Below are 17,368 nucleotides of genomic sequence, written 5' to 3' on the forward strand. Positions count from 1 at the left end.
GCAGGACTGAAGCAGCTATATTTAAATGTGCATAGCATTTGGAATAAGGTGGACGAACTCGTGGTGTAATCACAGATTGGTATGACGTGGGCATCACTGAGTCATAACTGAAATAAGGTCTTGGTTGGGAGTTTTACAACAAAGGGTATACTTTGTATGAAAGTTGATTGGAGTACTGCACAGACGCAAGAGGAGCATTCCCACGCAGGTCCGACAAAAAGCTTTACAAAACCCAGTCTCTATAAAAGAGAGATACCGCCTAGCGGAGTGGTCATCGTGGGAGCAGTTATAGTCAGAGTAGTAAGGCTTTAATAACAGGCGAAGGCTAGGTAAATAAAAACACAAAATGCAGGCAGAACTCAGCAGGCCAGGCAGCATCTATGGGAGGAGGTAGTGACGATGTTTCAGGCCGAAACGCTTCATCAGGAGGGAGGTACCAGAGGATTGGAGGATAGCTACTGTTGTTTAGTTGTTTAAGAAAGACTCTAAAAATAGACCAGGAAATGATAGACCTGTCAACCTGACATCAGTGGTGGGAAAGTTTTTGGAAGGTATTCTAAGGATCTGGATATATAAGTATAATGACCATAAAACATAGGAGCAGAATTAGGCTATTTGGCCCATCGAGTTTGCCCTGTCATTCAATCATGGCTGATCCTTTTTCCCCTCCTCAACCTCCATTCCCCGGTCTCCTGTAACCTTTAATGCCACGTCCAATCAGGAATCTATCAATCTCTGTCTTAAATACACTCACTACCTAGCCTCCACAGTTGCCTGTGGAAATAAATTCCACTAATTCACCACCATTTGGATAGACAGGGACTGATTAGGGATAGTCAACATGGCATTGTGCGTAGTAGGTTGTGTTTAACCAATCTATAAGCTTTTCAAGGAAGTTACCAGGAAAGTTATAGTGGATGTTATCTACATGGACTTTAGCAAGGCATTTGACAAGGTTCCTCATAGGAGGTTGCTCAAGAAGGTTTAGTTGCTTGGCTTTCAAGATGAAGTAGTAAATTGGATTAAACATTAGGCATTAGCTTTGTGGAAGAAGCTAGAGAGTGGTTGTAGATGATTGCCTCTCTGACTGCAGACCTGTGACTGCTGGAATGCCACAGGGACCATCGCTAGGTCCATTGTCGTTTCTCATTTTTTATCAACAATCTGTTATAATGTGGTAAACTGGATCAGCAAATTTGCGGATGACATCAAGATTGGGAGTATAGTTGATAGTGAGGAAGACAATCAGAGCATGCAGTAGGATCTGGACAAGCTGGAAAAATGGCAGATGGAATTTAATACAGACAAGTGCAAGGTGTTGCACTTCGGTAGGACCAAACAGAGCAGGTCTTACGCCGTGAATGATAGGGCACTGAGGAGTGCTGCAGAAAAAAGAGATTTTGGAATACAGGTCCATAATTCATTGAAAGTGGTGTCACAGATAGATAGGGTTATAATGAAAGCTTTTGGTACATTTGCCCTCATAAAGTATTGAATACAGGTAATGGGATGTTATCTTGAGGTTGTGTAAGACACTGGTGAGGCTGAATTTTGTCACTTATCTACAGGAAAAATGTAAACAAGGTTGAAAGACTACAGCGAAAATTTAAAAGGATGTTGCTGGGACTAGAGACTTGAGTTAGAAGGAAAGATTGAATAGGTTAGGACTTTATTCCTTGGAACATAGAAGATTGAGGGGAGATTTGATAGAGGTATACAAAATTATGAGTGGTATAACTATGATAAATGCAGGAAGGTTTTCCCACTGAGGTTGAGTGGGACTATAACTAGAAATCATGGGTTAAGGGTGAAGGGTGAAAGATTTAAGGGGAACATGAAGGGAAACTTCTTCACTCAGGGTCATAAGTGTGTGGAATAAATTGTCAGCACAAGTGCATGCAAGTTTGGTTTCAATGTTTAAGAGAAGTTTGAACATAAGAAGATAAGAAATAGGAGCAGGCGTAGACCATCTGGCCCATCGAGTCTGCTCCTCCGTTCAATAAAGTCATGGCTGATCTGGCCATGGACTCATCTCCACCTACCTTTCTTTACCCTATAACCTTTAATTCCCATACTATGCAAATATCTATCCAATCTATTCTTACATATACTTACCAAGGTAGCCTCCACTGCTTCATTGGGCAGAGAATTCCACAGATTCACCACCCTCTGGGAAAAGCAGTTCTCCCTCTTCTCTGTCCTAAATCTATTTCCCCAAATCTTGAGGATATGTCCCCTAGTTCTGGTCTCACCTACAAGTGGGAACAACTTTCCTGCCTCTATCTTATCTACCACTTTCATAATTTTATGTTTCTATAAGATCTCCTCTCATTCTTCTGAATTCTAGCAAGTATAGGCCCAGCGTCTCTCCTCATAGTCTAAGCCTCTTATCTATGGAATCAACCTGGTGAACCTCCTCTGCACACCTCCAAAGCCAGTATATCTTTCCTCAAGTAAGGAAACCAGAACCCAGGATGCAGTACTCCTGGCGCGGCCTCACCAGTACCCTGTACAGTTGCAGCATAACCTCCTTGCTGTTAAGTTCAATCCCTCTAGCAATGAAGGCCAGCATTCCATTTGCCTTCTTAATAGCCTTCTTGTGATTCATGCACAAGCACTCCCAAGTCCCATGCTGCAATTTTTTTACCATGTAAATAATAATCTGCTCTTTCATTTTTCCTTCCAAAGTGGATGACCTCCCATTTACCAACATTGTACTCCACCTGCCAGACCCTTGCCCACTCACTTAACCTAGCTATATCTCTCTGCAGACTCTCTGTATTTTCTGCGCAATTTACTTTTCTACTCAATTTAGTATCATCAGCAAACTTAGATACACTACACTCGGTCCCCTCTTCTAGACTGTTAACGTATATTGTGAACAATTGTGGGCCCAGCACCGACCCCTGCAGCACACCGCTCACCACTGTTTGTCAACCAGAGCAACACCCATGTATTTTCAACTCTCTGCTTTCTATTAGTTAACCAATCCTCTACCCGTGCTAATACATCACCCCCAACTCTCTACATCCTTATGGATGTGTTTTATGCAGCATAGATGGGGGTACATGGATGGTAGAGTATGGAGGACAATGGCCCCAGTGCAGGTTGATGAGAGTAGACAGGTTAAATGGTTTGGCACAGACCAGATGGGCTGAAGGGGTAGTTTCTCTGCTGTACTTTTCTATGACCGTAACATTGGTCCTCTTGAAGATCAACATGGTCACCTATGCATGGAGCAGAAGTAAATGACGGAGATCTTAAATGGCTTTTTTATATCTGTATTTACTCAGGAAATGGACACGGAGTCTAGAACGGGAGCAAACTGGATACATATATGGAATACGTAGGAGTTGGTGCTTGCTGTCTTGAGGAAAATTAGGGTTTATAAATCCTTAGGACTGATAAGCCTCCCCTTAGACTTTGTGGGAAGCAAGTACAGAAATTGCAGAGGCCCTTACAGAGATACTTAAACCATCCTTAGCCACAGGTTGTGCCAGAGATTTGGAGGATGGCTAATGTTGTTCCATTTTATAAGGTAGACTCTAAGAAAATGCAGGAAATTTATAGGCCAGTGAACCTAACGTCAGTAATGGATAAATTATTGGAAGATATTTTAAGGATTCATAACGATTTGGATAGACAAGGCATATTAGGGATAGTCAACATGGCTTTATGTATGGTGGGTCATGTCTAACCAAGATATTACCAGGAAAGTTGATGAAGGAAAGGCAGCGAATGTTGTCTGTATGGATTTTAGCAAGGTTCATACAAGATCCTGCATGGGTGACTGGTCAGGAAGGTTCATTTGCTTGGCATTCAGGATGAGGGAAAAAATTTCGATTCAATATTAACTGCATGAGAGAAGCCAAAGAGTGGTATTAGATGATTGTCTCACTGACTGCAATGATGTGACCTGGTGGTGTGATGCAAGGATCAGTGCTGAATCCATGGTTGCTTGTCATCTATATAAACGATAATGTGGTTAACTGGATCTGCAAATTTGTAGATGACACCAAGATTGAGGCGTAGTGGACAGCAAGTAAGGCTATTAAAGCTTGTAACAGGATCTGGACCAGCAGGAAAAATGAGCTGAAAGTGGCAAATGAAATTTAGAACATAGAACATAGAAATCGACAGCACATTACAGACCCTTCGGCCCACAATATTGTACCGACCGAGTAACCCAATCTAGAAATTTCCCAGAATTTCCCTTGCACATAGCCTTCTATTTTTCTATGCTCCGTGTACCCATCTATGAGGCTCTTAAAAGACCTTATTGTATCCGCTTCCACCATCACCACCGACAGTGCATTCCACACACCCACCACTCTCTGTGTGAAAAACTTACTCCTGACATCCCCTTGGTACCTATTTCCAAGCCACTTAAAACTATGCCCCCTCATGTTAGCCATTTCAGCTCTGGAAAAAAGCCTCTGCCTATCCAAACAGTTAATGCCCCTTGTCATCTTATACATCTCTATCAGGTTGCCTCTCATCCTCCATCACACCAAGGAGAAAAGGCCAAGTTCACTCAACCTATTCTCATAAGGTACGCCCTCCATTCCAGGCAACATCCTTGTAAATCTCCTCTGCATTCTATATCTATAGTATCCACATCCTTCCTGTAGTGAAGTAACCAGAACCAAACACGGTACTCCAAGTGGGGTCTGACCAAGGTCTTATATAGCTATAACATTACCTCACAGCTCTTAAACTCAAAGGTTTCAAAGGTACATTTAGTGTCAGAGAAATATAAACAATATACATCCTGAAATGCTTTTTCTTTGCAACAATCCATGAAAACAGAGGAATGCCCCAAAGAATGAATGACAGTTAAATGTTAGAACCCCAAAGTCCCCCCAGCTCCCCCCCGCGCACAAAAGGCAGCAAGCAACAATTCCCCCTTCTTCTACTGGCAAAAAAAAGCATTGACACCTGCCACTGAACACTCAAGTGTGAGCAAAGCAATGATAAAGACACAGACTTGCAGTACTCCAAAGACTACATCGTTCACCCGACTTTCAAGATACCACAGGCTCTCTCTCTCTCTCTCTCCCTAATAAGGGAGAAAGAGTTATCTCCAGTTCACAGTGAGAGGGGAGACATAACAAACAACTTGCTGGTTTACGAAGTTAAAAGTCCGTTGCATTGCTTTTTTCAAGTTCTGTGCCCTAAGATCTCGGGTCTCTGGGCACATAGCAGTAGATCTTATGACTCCCCCGAAGACGCACAGATCACCTGCCGTGACACCGACCTCAATCCCACAGTTGATGAATGCCAACACACCATACACCTCCTTAACAACACTGTCAAGCTGTGTAGCAGCTTTAATGTCCTCTGGGCACAGACCCAAGATCTCACAGATCCTCCACACTGCCAAGAGTCTTACCATTAATATTATACTTACCAAAATGTACCACTTTATAGTTAACCAGGTTGAACTCCAACTGCCATTTTTCAGCCTAATTCTGCATCCTATCAAAGTCCCACTGTAACCTCTGACAACGCTCTACACTATCCACAACACCCCAACCTTTGTGTCATCAGCAAACTTACTAACCATCTACAACCACCCTTTGCCTCTCTGGGCAAGTCAATTCTGCATCCACAAAGCAAGATCTCCTTGGAACCCATGCCTTCTTACTTTCTGAAGGAGCCTTGGATGGGGAACCTTATCAAATGCCTTACTGAAATCCATATACAATACATCCACTGCTTTACCTTCATCAATGTGTTTTGTTACATCTTCAAAGAATTCAATCAGGCTCGAAAATTATGACCTGCCCTTGACAAAGCCATGCTGACTATCCCTAATCAGATTATGTCTTTCCAAATACTCTTAAATTCTGCCTCTCAGGATCTTCTCCAACAACTTGCCCACCATTGAAGTCAGACTCACTGCTCTACAATTTCCTGGGTTATCTCTACTCCCTTTCGTGAACAAGCGAACAATATTTGCAACCCTCCAATCCTCTGGTACTTCTTTTATCCCTATTGATGACGCAAAGATCATCGCAAAAGGCTCAGCAATCTCCTCCCTTGCTTCCCACAATAGCCTGGGGTATACCTCATCTGGACCCGGTGACTTAACTTACTTAATGCTTTCCAAAAGCTCCAACACATCCTCTTTCTTAATGTCTGCATGCTCAAGCGTTTCTGTCTACTACTTAATGTAAGACAAGTGTGAGGTTTTGCACTTTAGGAGAACAAAACATGATAGGAATTACACAGTGAACGTAGGGCACTGAGGAGTGTGGTAGAACAGAGGAATCTTGGAAAACAGACCCATAACTCCTTGAAAGGGGCAACACAAGTAGATAGGTGTGTTCGTAAAGAGAAATTTTAGTATATTGACCTTCAGAAATCCCTAAGACCACATGACCATAAGACATTGGAACCAAATTGGGCCATTCAGCCCACTGAGTCTGCTCTGCCATTCCATCGTGACTGATCCCAGATCCCACTCAACCCCATACACCTGTCTTCTTGCCATAACCTTTGATTCCCCGATAGGACAGGAAATGATCAACTTCTGACTTAAATATACCCGTGGACTTGGCTTCCACTGCAGTCTGTGGCAGAGCATTCCACAGATTCACTACTCTGGCCAAAAAAAATTCCTCCTTACCTCTGTTCTAAAAGGTCATCCCTCAATTTTGAGGGTGTGCCCTCTAGTTCTGGATATCCCCACCATACGAAACATCCTCTCCACATTCACCATATCAAATCCTTTCAAGATTCGGTAGGTTTCAATGAGATCTTCCCCCATTCCTCTAAATTCCAATTTGAATACATGCCCAAAGCTGCAAAATGCTGCTCACATATTAATCCCTTCATTCCTTGAATCATCCTCATGAACCTCCTCTGGGTGTTGTCTCTCCAATGACAACACATCCTTTCTGAGATGTGGGGACCAAAAGTAATTTGGGAGGGGGATGGGAACCAGAGTGATAGTGCTGAGGATGAGGTAGTTGGTTTACAAACAGAGCCAATGTGTAGTGAGACTCCTAGCAAGGAGAGGCTGATTTAGGGCAAAATTGTAGTCAACAGGATAAGTTGCAGTGTAAAAGGTGGACAAATTTGAAAATAGTGAATACATGGCTGAAGGTATTACATTTTAATGCAAACAGTATAGAGAGTAAGGTCGTTGAACTTATAGCACAGTTACAGTTTGGCATGTATGATGTTGTGAGCATCACTGAATCATGGCTGAATGAAGATTATAGCTGGCAGGGTAATGTCCAAGGATACATATTGTATCGAAAAGACAGGCAAGAAGGCAGGGAGGGTCGTTTGCTCTGTTGGTAAAAAATGAAATCAAATCTTTAGAAAGTGGTGACTGACAAAGGGTCGGAAGGTGTTGAATCATTGTGGATGGAGCTAAGGAACTACAAGAGTAAAAAGACTCTGATGAGTATTGTATACAGTCCCTAAACAGTAGTAAATATGTGGTCTGCAAATTGCAACAGGAAATAGTAAGTGTATGCCAAAAGGGCAATGTTACAGTAGTCATGGGGTATTCTCTCCAAAGAGTAGTCATGGAGTATTTCAATATGCAGTTAGATTGGGAAAATTAGGTGGGTGCTGGATCTCAAGAAGGAGAAGCTCAAAAATGCCTAGAAGATGGATTTTTAGAGCAGCTTGTAGTTGAGCCCACTAAGGGATCAGCTATTCTGGATTGGGTGCTGTGTAATGAACTGGAATTGTTTAAAGAGTTTAAGTTAAAAGAACACCCATGGACAAGTGATCATAATTTGATCGAATTCACCCTGAAATTTGAGAAGGATAAGGTAAAGTCAGATGTATCAGTATTACAGTGAATACAAAGGAATTACAGAGCATGAGAGAGGAGAGTTGGCCAGAATTAATTGGCAAAGAACACTGGCAGGGATGACAGCAGAGCAGCAATGTCTGTAATTTTTGAAAGTAGTTTTAAAGGCCAGGATATATACATTACAAAGAAAAGAAGTATTCTAAAGAAAAAATGACAAAACTACCTTGGTTGGTCAAATTTCAAGACAGAATATAGTGTTAATGGTAAGATTCTTGGCAACGTGGAGGATCAGAGAGATCTTGGAGTCCATGTCCATAGGATATTCAAACTGCTGCATGAGTTAACAGTGTTGTTAAGAAGGCATATGGTGTGCTGGCATTCACCGACCGTGGGATTGAGTTCAAGAGCCAAGAGGTAATGTTACACCTATATAAGACCTTGATCAGATCCTACTTGGAGTACTATGTTCAGTTCTGGTCACCTCACTACAGAAAGAATGTGGATACTATAGAGAGAGTGCAGAGGAGATTTACAAGGATTTTATCTGGATTGGCGCGGATGCCTTATGAGAATAGGTTGAGTGAACTTGGCCTTTTCTCCTTGGAGCGAGGTGACCTGATAGAGGTGTATAAGATGATGAGAGGCATTGTTTATATGGATAGCCAAGGGCATTTCCCCAGGGCTGAAATGGCTAACATGAGGGAGCATAGTTTTAAGGTGCTTGGAAGTAGGTACAGAGGGGTACATTTTTCACACAGAGAGTTGTGGGTGCATGGAATGCCCTCCAGGAACAGTGGTGGAGGTGGGTACAATTGGTTATTTTAGAGACTCTTAGATAGGTACATGGGGCTTAGTAAAATACAGTAGGATAATTCTAGACAGTTTCTAGAGTAGGTTACATGGTTGGCACAGCTTTGTGGGCTGAAAGGTCATAATGTACAGTAGATTTCTATGTTTGTGGCTAACAAGAGAAGTCAAAGCCAACATAAAAGTCAAAGAGAGTGCAATGAAATGGCAGATGGAATACAGTCGGGAAATGTATGGTTATGCACTTCGGTAGAAAAAATGAAAGGGCTGACTATTTTCTAAATTGAGTGAAAATACAAAAAGTTGCAAAGGGACTTGGGAATCCTTGTGCAGGATTCCCAAAAGGTTAATTTACAGGTTGGGTCTGTGGTGAGGAAGGCAAATACAATGTGAGCATTCATTTCAAGAGGACTAGAATATAAAAGCAGGGATGTATTGTTATAACTTTATAAAACACTGGTGAGGCCTCACTTGCAGTATTATGAGCAGATATTGTTCCCCTTACTGTATCTCAGTAAGGATGTGCAGAAACTGGAGAGGGTTCAAGGGAAGTTCACAAAAATGATTCCAGGGCTGAATGGCGTCATATGAAGAGTGTCTGATGGCACTGGGTCTGTATTCACTAGAAATCAGAAGAATGAGGGGTGACCTCATTGAAACCTATCGAATGGTGGAAGTGGATGTAGAGAGAATGTTTCCTATGGTAGGAGAGTCTAAGACCAGAGGACACAGCCTCAGAATAGAGGGATGTCCTTTTAGAACAAAATGAGTAGGAATTTCTTCAGCCAGAAAGTAGTGAATGTGTGGATTTTTTTGTAGATGTGGGAAGAAGCCAGAACTGAATACATTACTCCAAGTGGGATCTACCTAAGGTCTTACATAGCTCTAACATTACTTCACAGCTCTTGAACTCAATCCCATGGTATAACCAAAGTTGTATAACAACCTGATATGGACACAAGAGGCTACAGGGCATTGCTCAACCAAGTTCACGGACATAGTCCTCTTCACCATTGAAAGCATGTTCAAAAGGCAGTTTCTCAAGAAAACTGAGTTAATCATTAATGACATACACCATCTGGGATTTGCCCCCTTTACATTACTACCATCAGAATGGAGGTACGGGAGCCTGAAGACACACTCTCAATGTTTTTAAGACCAGTTTCTTCCCCTCTATCAGATTCTTTAACAGCCCATGAGCTCATCTACATACCTCATTATTCACCTTTTGCACTGTACTGCTGCCGCAAAACAACAATTGTCACAAGATATGTCAGTGATAATAAACCAGAATCTAATTCTTATTCTGATTCTGTATGTTTAAAAAGATTAATTTTGTTATCTTGATTTATTAGCTTTATTATGTATATTGAAATATTAGAACATACATTGTTTTGCATCAATGACCAATGCAGATAGAGGATGTGCTGGGGGCATTCCACAACTGTTGCACGCCCACAACTTTTTAATCCTAATTCATACATTTTTGGAATGTGGGAGGAAACTGGAGCACTTGGAGTAAAGGGAGAAACATGCAAACTCCTTACAGACAGTGACGATCTTGCAGCTGCCACTGTAAAGCATTACCCTAGCTGTAGAGCTACCATGCCAAACTGTTAGACCTACTTGACCTAATCTCAATCTTCTAAATAGCCCTCCTGCTCTGGTACCCAGCCCACTGCTACGTTATATCTAACACCAATCCCTGCAGTTCTAAATGGGTTACAGATTTCTTGTCAGGAATGCATGTCTCTCTGCATGTTCCTTCTGGCTGCTTTCACCAAGCCAATTTTGAGTCTTGTTTGCCAAAACACCTTGTATTCTTTCAGCCATAACCCTCTGAACCATCCTACAAGGCACAGCTTCATGATTTTATATTAATTCTTGTGAATCAACTTTGTATCTTACCCCTTGAGAAATTTTAAAAAGCAAAAAGAAAGGAAAAGATGAAATCTGAGGGCAAACTAGCCAATAATATAAAGACAAATACCAAAAGTTTTTTCAGTTATATAAGGCGTAAAAGGGAAGTGAGAGTTGATATTGGACCACTGGAAAATGATGCTGGTGAGGTAGTAATGGGACACAAAGAAATGGCAGCTGAACTTTGCATCTTTCAATCTGTCTTCACTGTGGAAGACACTAGCAGTGTGCCAGAGGTCCGTGGGCATTAGGGAATAGGAATGAGTGCCATTGCTATTACAAAAGAAAAAGTGCAAGGCAACTTCAAAGGTCCAAAGATGGATAAAACACCTGGATCAGATGGACTGCATCCCAGAGTCCTTAGAGGGAGGTTGCTGAAGAGGTAACAGATGCATTGGTCATGATCTTCCAAGAATCACTTGATTCTGGCATGGTCCTGGAGGACTGGAAGATTGCAAATGTCACTTCACTCTTTAAGAAGGGAGGAAGGCAAAAGAAAGGAAATTATAAGCCTGTTAGCATAACCTCAGTGGTTGGGAAAGTGTTGGAGATTTTTTTTTTATTAAGGATCAGGTTTCGAGGTACTTGGGGACCAATGATAAAATAAGTCAAAGTCAGCATGGTTTCTGTCAAAGGAAACCTTGCCTGACAAATCTGTTAGAGTTCTTCAGGGATGTAACAAGCAGGGTGGACAAAGGAGAGGCAGTAGATGTCATTTACTTGCATTTTCAGAAGGCATTTGATAAGGTGCCACACATGAGGCTCACTAACAAGATAAAATCCTATGAGATTACAGGAACAATACCGGCATGGATAGAGGAATGGCTGACAGGCAGAAGGCAATGAGTGAGAATAAAAGGGGCCTTTTCTGGTTGGCTGCCAGTGAATAGTGGTGTTCCTCAGGGGTCAGTATTGAGACCACTACTCTTCACATTGTTTGTAACTGATTTGAATAATGGAGTTGACGGTGTTGTAGCAAAGTTTTTGCAGATGATATGAAGATAGGTGGATGTGTAGGTAGTGCTAAGGAAGCAATGCAATTGCAGCAGGACTTAAGACAAATTGGAAAAATGGCAGCAATGTGGCAGATGCAATACTGTGTTGGGAAATATATGCTAATACATTTTGGTAAAAGGAACAATAGTGCAGACTGTTATCTAAATAGGGAGAAGGATCAAATATCAGAGGTGCAGGTTCCTCATGCAAGACTCCCAGAAGATTAATTTACAGGTTGAGTCTGTGATAAAGAAGGCAACTGCAATGTTGGTATTTATTTCAAGGGGAATAGAATATAAAAGCAAGGAGATATAGTAATACTGAGCCTTTATAAGACACTAGTCAGGCTGCACATGGAGTATTGTCAACAGTTTTAGGCCCCATATCTCAGAAAGGTTGTGTTGTCATTGGAGAGAGTCCGGAGCAGGTTCATGAGGATGATTCTCGGACTGGAGACGTTACCATATGGGGAACATTTGGCAGCTTTGGGCCTGTACTCACTGGAATTTTGAAGAATGCAGGAGTATCTCTTTGAAACCTACCGAACGTTGAAAGGACTAGATAGGATGGATGTGGAGAAGATGTTTCTTATGGTGAGGGTATCCAGAACGAGAGTGCACAACCTCAAAACTGAGGGGCAACCTTTTAGAACAGACGTAAGGAGGATTTTTTTTTAGGCAGAGAGTAGTGAATCTGTAGAATGCTCTTCCACAAACTGTGATGGAGGCCAAGTCGGGGGGTATATTTAAGGCAGAAGTTGATAGTTTACTGATCGGTCTGGGTATCAAAGGATATGACAAGAGGGCAGGTGTATGGGGTTGAGTGGGATCTGGGATCAGTCATGATAGAATGACAGAGCAGACTTGATGGGCTAAATGGTCTAATTCTGCTCCTATGTCTTATGGTCTTATTGTTTAAATTAATTAGTGCAGAAGCATATTCTGTAAATCTATGCAATTATAAAGTATTGGTATTGGTTTATTATTGTCACAAGTACCAAGGTACCAAAGTACAGTAAAAAGCTTCTCTTCACCCTGATCAGGTATTCGAGGTAGAACAAAGTAAAATAATAGCAATGTAAAATAAAGTGTAATGGCTACAGAGAACGTGCAGATAAACAATAAGGTGCAAGATCATAACAAGGTAGATTGTGAGGTCAAAAGTCTATAGTCTAGTCAAACTAGAGTTTCTAGAAAGTATTGGGACCTAGAGGCAAAAGAAAATAAAAATTTATAAGTAATAGCAAGAATCCACTGTTAGACCAGATGGAACCTACTGCCTGAGTGCTGCTTCTGTCCAGAACATTGGAGGGACCCTGCAGCATCACAGCAGCAGTCCGGGAGCAGTGTTGGAATCTGTGGTAAGATGCTGAACTTTAAATAACTTGAGAGACTGTTTCATGGAAAAGAGCACTGCTGTCACTGTGTTTGGATTAGTGCTAGCTTTGTCACGGGGATCGTCGCTTCTGGGAAATGGCGCAAGGTTTAAGAAGAGCTCTGGAACCTTCGTGAGGGTTCGCCCGGTTTGAAAACATAATGGTCTATTAGGGAGCGGAGACTGTGCAGGTCAGAGAATCCGTCTACAAAGTCCGGAGAGACAGCCAGTTTTTTCACCTAATGACTAATTACTGATGACTGATGGAACTAATGGAACTATCAAACTGCCGCACTTGCAAAAAATAGGAGTAAAAGGAAAAGTTGTTTGGTCATTGAATGGAATCCAGTTAAAAAACCTCAGGGTAGACACATTCAATCTCTTTCAAGTGGGGAAGCTGCACATATTCAAAGAAGAAAAAGAAATCCAACTTGACATCTATCTTATACAAGAGGTCCATTCAAGAGTCTGATAACTGTGATAGAAGTTGTCTTTGAGCCCGGTGATATGTGGCTTTTGTATCTTCTGTCCAAGGGGAGAAGAGAGAATGCCTGGGATGGGTGGGGAGTCTGATTATGCTGACCGCTTTACTGAGCCAGCGAGAAATATAGACAGAGTCCATAGAGAGGAGGCTGGTTTCTGTGATGTGCTGAGCTGTATTGACAACTACAGTTTCTTGCAGTCACATACTGAGCAGTTGCCACACCAAGTCATTTTGCATCCAGATAAAATGCTTTCTATGGTGGTTCAGTAAAAATTGATAAAATTCAAGGTGCTCAAGCTGCATTTCTTTAGCCTCCTGAGAAAGCCAAAGAAAATTTATTATGGAATTGTGTATATATCATCATATACTACCTTAGGATTCATTTTCTTGCAGGCATTTGCAAGAAAATAAAGTACAATAGAATTTATGAAAAAAACTATAGAAGTACAGATTGACAAACAGCCAATATGCAAAAGAAAACAAATTGTGCAAATAAAAATATTGAAACCATGAATTTTAGAATCCTTGAGAGTGATGCTGAAGGTTGTAGAATCAGTTCAGAGTTGAGGTGAGTTATCTAGCCAGTTCAGGAGCCTGATGGTTGTAGAGTAGTAACTGTTCCTGAACCTGGTGATGTGGTACCTCCTTCCCGATGGCAGCAGTGAAAAGAGAGCATGGTTTTGATGGCAGGTCGTTGATAATGGGAGCTACTTTCTTGTGGCAGTGCTCCCTGTATACGTGGTCTATGGTGGGGAGGTGCTGCTGAGCTTTCTTGGCTGTGACGTCAACATGGTTGGACCAGGATAGGATATTGGTGGTGTGCACAGCTAGGAACATGAAGCTGTCAGCCCTCTCAACTTCAATACCTTTGATGTAGACAAAACATTTGCACCAACCAATAGGATACTGATTGTGGATGATCAGCTATGATCACAGTGAATGGCAGTGCTGGCTCAAAGGGCCAAAGGGCCTACTCCTGCACCTATTGTCTATAACCCCCTTCCTGAAGTCCTTGACCAGCTTTTTCGTGGACATTGAGGGTGTTGTCATCTAGTAAGCTTTCCGAAATTACTGCAATTGTTGTTAATTAACTTCATAGTCAAATCAAGTAGCTTAGTCTCTTTGTTAATTTTATCTTACTTTTCCATGCTTTGAAGATGGTGAAAGCAATCCAAGTGCTGCGTATTCATCTGTTGGAGCTAGAGAAGGTTAATGACTTGTGCAAAGATTTCTGTAACCGTTACATTGCATGTTTGAAGACAAAAATGAACAGTGAAAACCTGCTGAGTTCTGATCCTGGTGGACCTTATGCTTCTGTTCAAACTCAGGTAAGAAGTAATATCCCTGCTATTATACCTTAAGCTTCTTCCTGACTACCTTGTAACTCTCATGTCTGATTTTGCTTCATATACCTTAAGTATGCTTCCTTCTTCCTCTTGACTGAATGGTCAATCTTTACCCTACCATTCTTCCCCAGTTTCAATGGGACAAACCTATCCAGAACCCCGAAACAGCCTCCACATTTCTGTTGTTTATTTTCCAAGTTCCTGCCATCCTTAATTTGCCCTAATCCAAGTAAAAACTTGCACATACCATCTGCTTCTATCCCTATCAAAGGCTATGGTAAAGATCAGGGAGTTGTGGTCACTTTCTCCGAAATGCTCACCCACTTGACCAGTTTCTTTACCTAGTACAGACACAGTGTGGCCTCCCCTTTAGTTTGCCCCAACATTACTTTGCACTAAAAGCATCTTGAATGGCAAAGCATCTCACTGTTTTAGTGTAGAACCTATAATTTTATTTTATCTTTATGCTTTTCCATAACTGTGTTAAATTCAAATAAATAATGGTCAAAATTGAATGCTCAGTAACTTCAGTATTACAGTGATATTCATAAATGGCAAAGTTAGAAAGGGACAGAGTTCTGAAATGAATAAGCATGATGAATGTAATAAAATGACATTCTGTTGTTTATCAACATAATTAAAAAACTGTATGATTAATCTTTTTATGCATCTTTTATAAAAAAAATATTCTGCCCAGCAGCTTCCTGTTCAGAATACAACTATCAGCACTCTACCTGGCACAATCAGTCCCCAGGGAATTGTGGTTCCAGCTACAGCACTCCAACAGGGAAATGTCACAGTGACTACTGTCAACCCCACACAAGTTGTATCAGGTATGTGGTTGTTAAAAGTAGATGGGTAAACAGCAGGCAGAATCACACAATCTACCTATCTGACATTTGAATTAGCCAAATTTCTTCAAGGAAAGGGAAGACCAAACCCTTGTTTATAATCTGACCTTGAGGGTTATGAAGTAATCATGGTAACTCAGCAGAATCTGATGAAAAGGTTATTCATTCTCATCTGGATTTGAAAGGTTATTGATTGAGATAGAGGAAGAGAGAGACACATGGCACCAAGCTGCAGGCAAAGAGTGGAAAGGCGAAAAAGAGGTTACAGTACTAGAGGCAAACTCTTTTGTATCTGATCTCCTGCCCTGTTGAAGCCACTTTCCAGCTTTGTAGTGGTTCTTCCATTGTTTTTGTGAACTTCGGGACTGTGGTATTGGTTGTTTGAGAGGAACCTAAGAAAGTAGGAGCAGGAATAGGTCACCATTCAGTATGACCAATACTGTTTTCCTTGCATTTGCTTCAGCTTTTCACAGATACCCCTCCCTCCTACACTATACTTTTGAATAACTTTTATTTTATTTGTTTGTTTATTTATTTATTCATTGAGATACAGTGTGGAACAGGCATTTCCGGCTAATAAGCCGCACTGCCCTGCAACTCACTGATTTATCCCTAATCATGGGACAATTACAATGACCAAATAACTGACTAAATGGTATGTCTTTAGATTGTGAGAGGAAACCCACACGATCATAGGAAGAACTCCTTACAGGCAGCGGCAGGAATTGCCTGGGTCACTGATGCTGTTAAGCTTTGTGCTAACTACAGTGCTACTGCGCTGCCCCTGACTTTATTGTACTTTTCATCCTTTGCACTACCAACTGCAGCTTCATTTTATCTACATTATAAACATTCCACAGAATTAACCAATCTAGATGAAGGGTTTCAGCCCAAAGTTTCGGCTATCTATTTTCCTCCACAAATTATGCCTAACTCACTGAGTTCCTCTAGGATCTAGATTCTAGTATTGAGTGATAAAGAAGTACATCACAAAAGCATGCCCTTCAGCCCATCTAGTTCATACAGAAAACAACGTAAACTGCCTATTTTCAAAGACCTACACCAGGACCATAGCCCTTCATATCCCTACGAAGAACATATGAAATTACAGCAGGAGTAGGCCATCTGGCCCAGTGAACCTGCTCCACCATTCAATAAGATCATGACTGATCTGGCCATGGACTCATCTCCACCTACTTTCCTTTTCCCCATAACCTTTAATTGCCCTTCTATGCCAAAATCTATCCAACCTTGTCTTTAAATACATTTACTGAGGTAGCCTCCACTGCTTCCCTCTAACTATCCCTGCAACCATCCAAACTTCTTTTAAACTTCACTTTTAAAAAAATTATGGGAATCATATATAGGCCACAAAATATTAGCCAAGGTGGGAGGTTGAGATTGCAAAGGGGGCTGGAAAAGACATGTAATAAGGGTAATGACACAATTGCAATGGGGGACTTCAATAAGCAAGCGGATTGGGAAAATCAGGTTGGCGTCAGATTGCAAGAGAGGTAATTTGTTGAATGCCTTCGAGAAGGTTTTTAGAGCAGCTTCTGTTTGAGCCTACTCAGGGAAAGGCTATCTTAGATTGGGTGTTGTGCAATACCCAGATCTTATTAGGGAGCTTAATGTAAAGGAGCCCTTTGGAGGCAATGACTGTAATATGATTTAATGCATACTGCAATTTGAGAGGGAGAAGCATGACTCACATGTATTAGAATTGCAATGGAATAAAGGGAATTACAGAGGCATGAGAGAGGAGCTTGCCCAGGTGGATTGGAGGAGGATATTGGCAGGGATGATGGCAGAG

General features: G+C 41.5%; 1 protein-coding gene across 4 annotated transcripts in view; it reads left to right on the plus strand.

Annotated features, from left to right (window-relative positions):
- Positions 1–17,368, plus strand: part of pknox1.1 (pbx/knotted 1 homeobox 1.1) — a 273,179-nt gene that overhangs the window by 154,322 nt on the left and 101,489 nt on the right. For 3 of the 4 annotated variants that reach the window (XM_059969035.1, XM_059969037.1, XM_059969038.1), the window contains 2 exons: positions 14,516–14,686; positions 15,402–15,537. In XM_059969035.1, coding sequence (XP_059825018.1) covers positions 14,516–14,686; positions 15,402–15,537 — 307 coding nt within the window. The remainder of the gene's footprint in view (positions 1–14,515; positions 14,687–15,401; positions 15,538–17,368) is intronic. The other variant, XM_059969036.1, reaches the window with a different exon arrangement.

This window comes from Hypanus sabinus, chromosome 4, assembly GCF_030144855.1.
Source record: "Hypanus sabinus isolate sHypSab1 chromosome 4, sHypSab1.hap1, whole genome shotgun sequence".
NCBI classification, from domain to species: domain Eukaryota; kingdom Metazoa; phylum Chordata; class Chondrichthyes; order Myliobatiformes; family Dasyatidae; genus Hypanus; species Hypanus sabinus.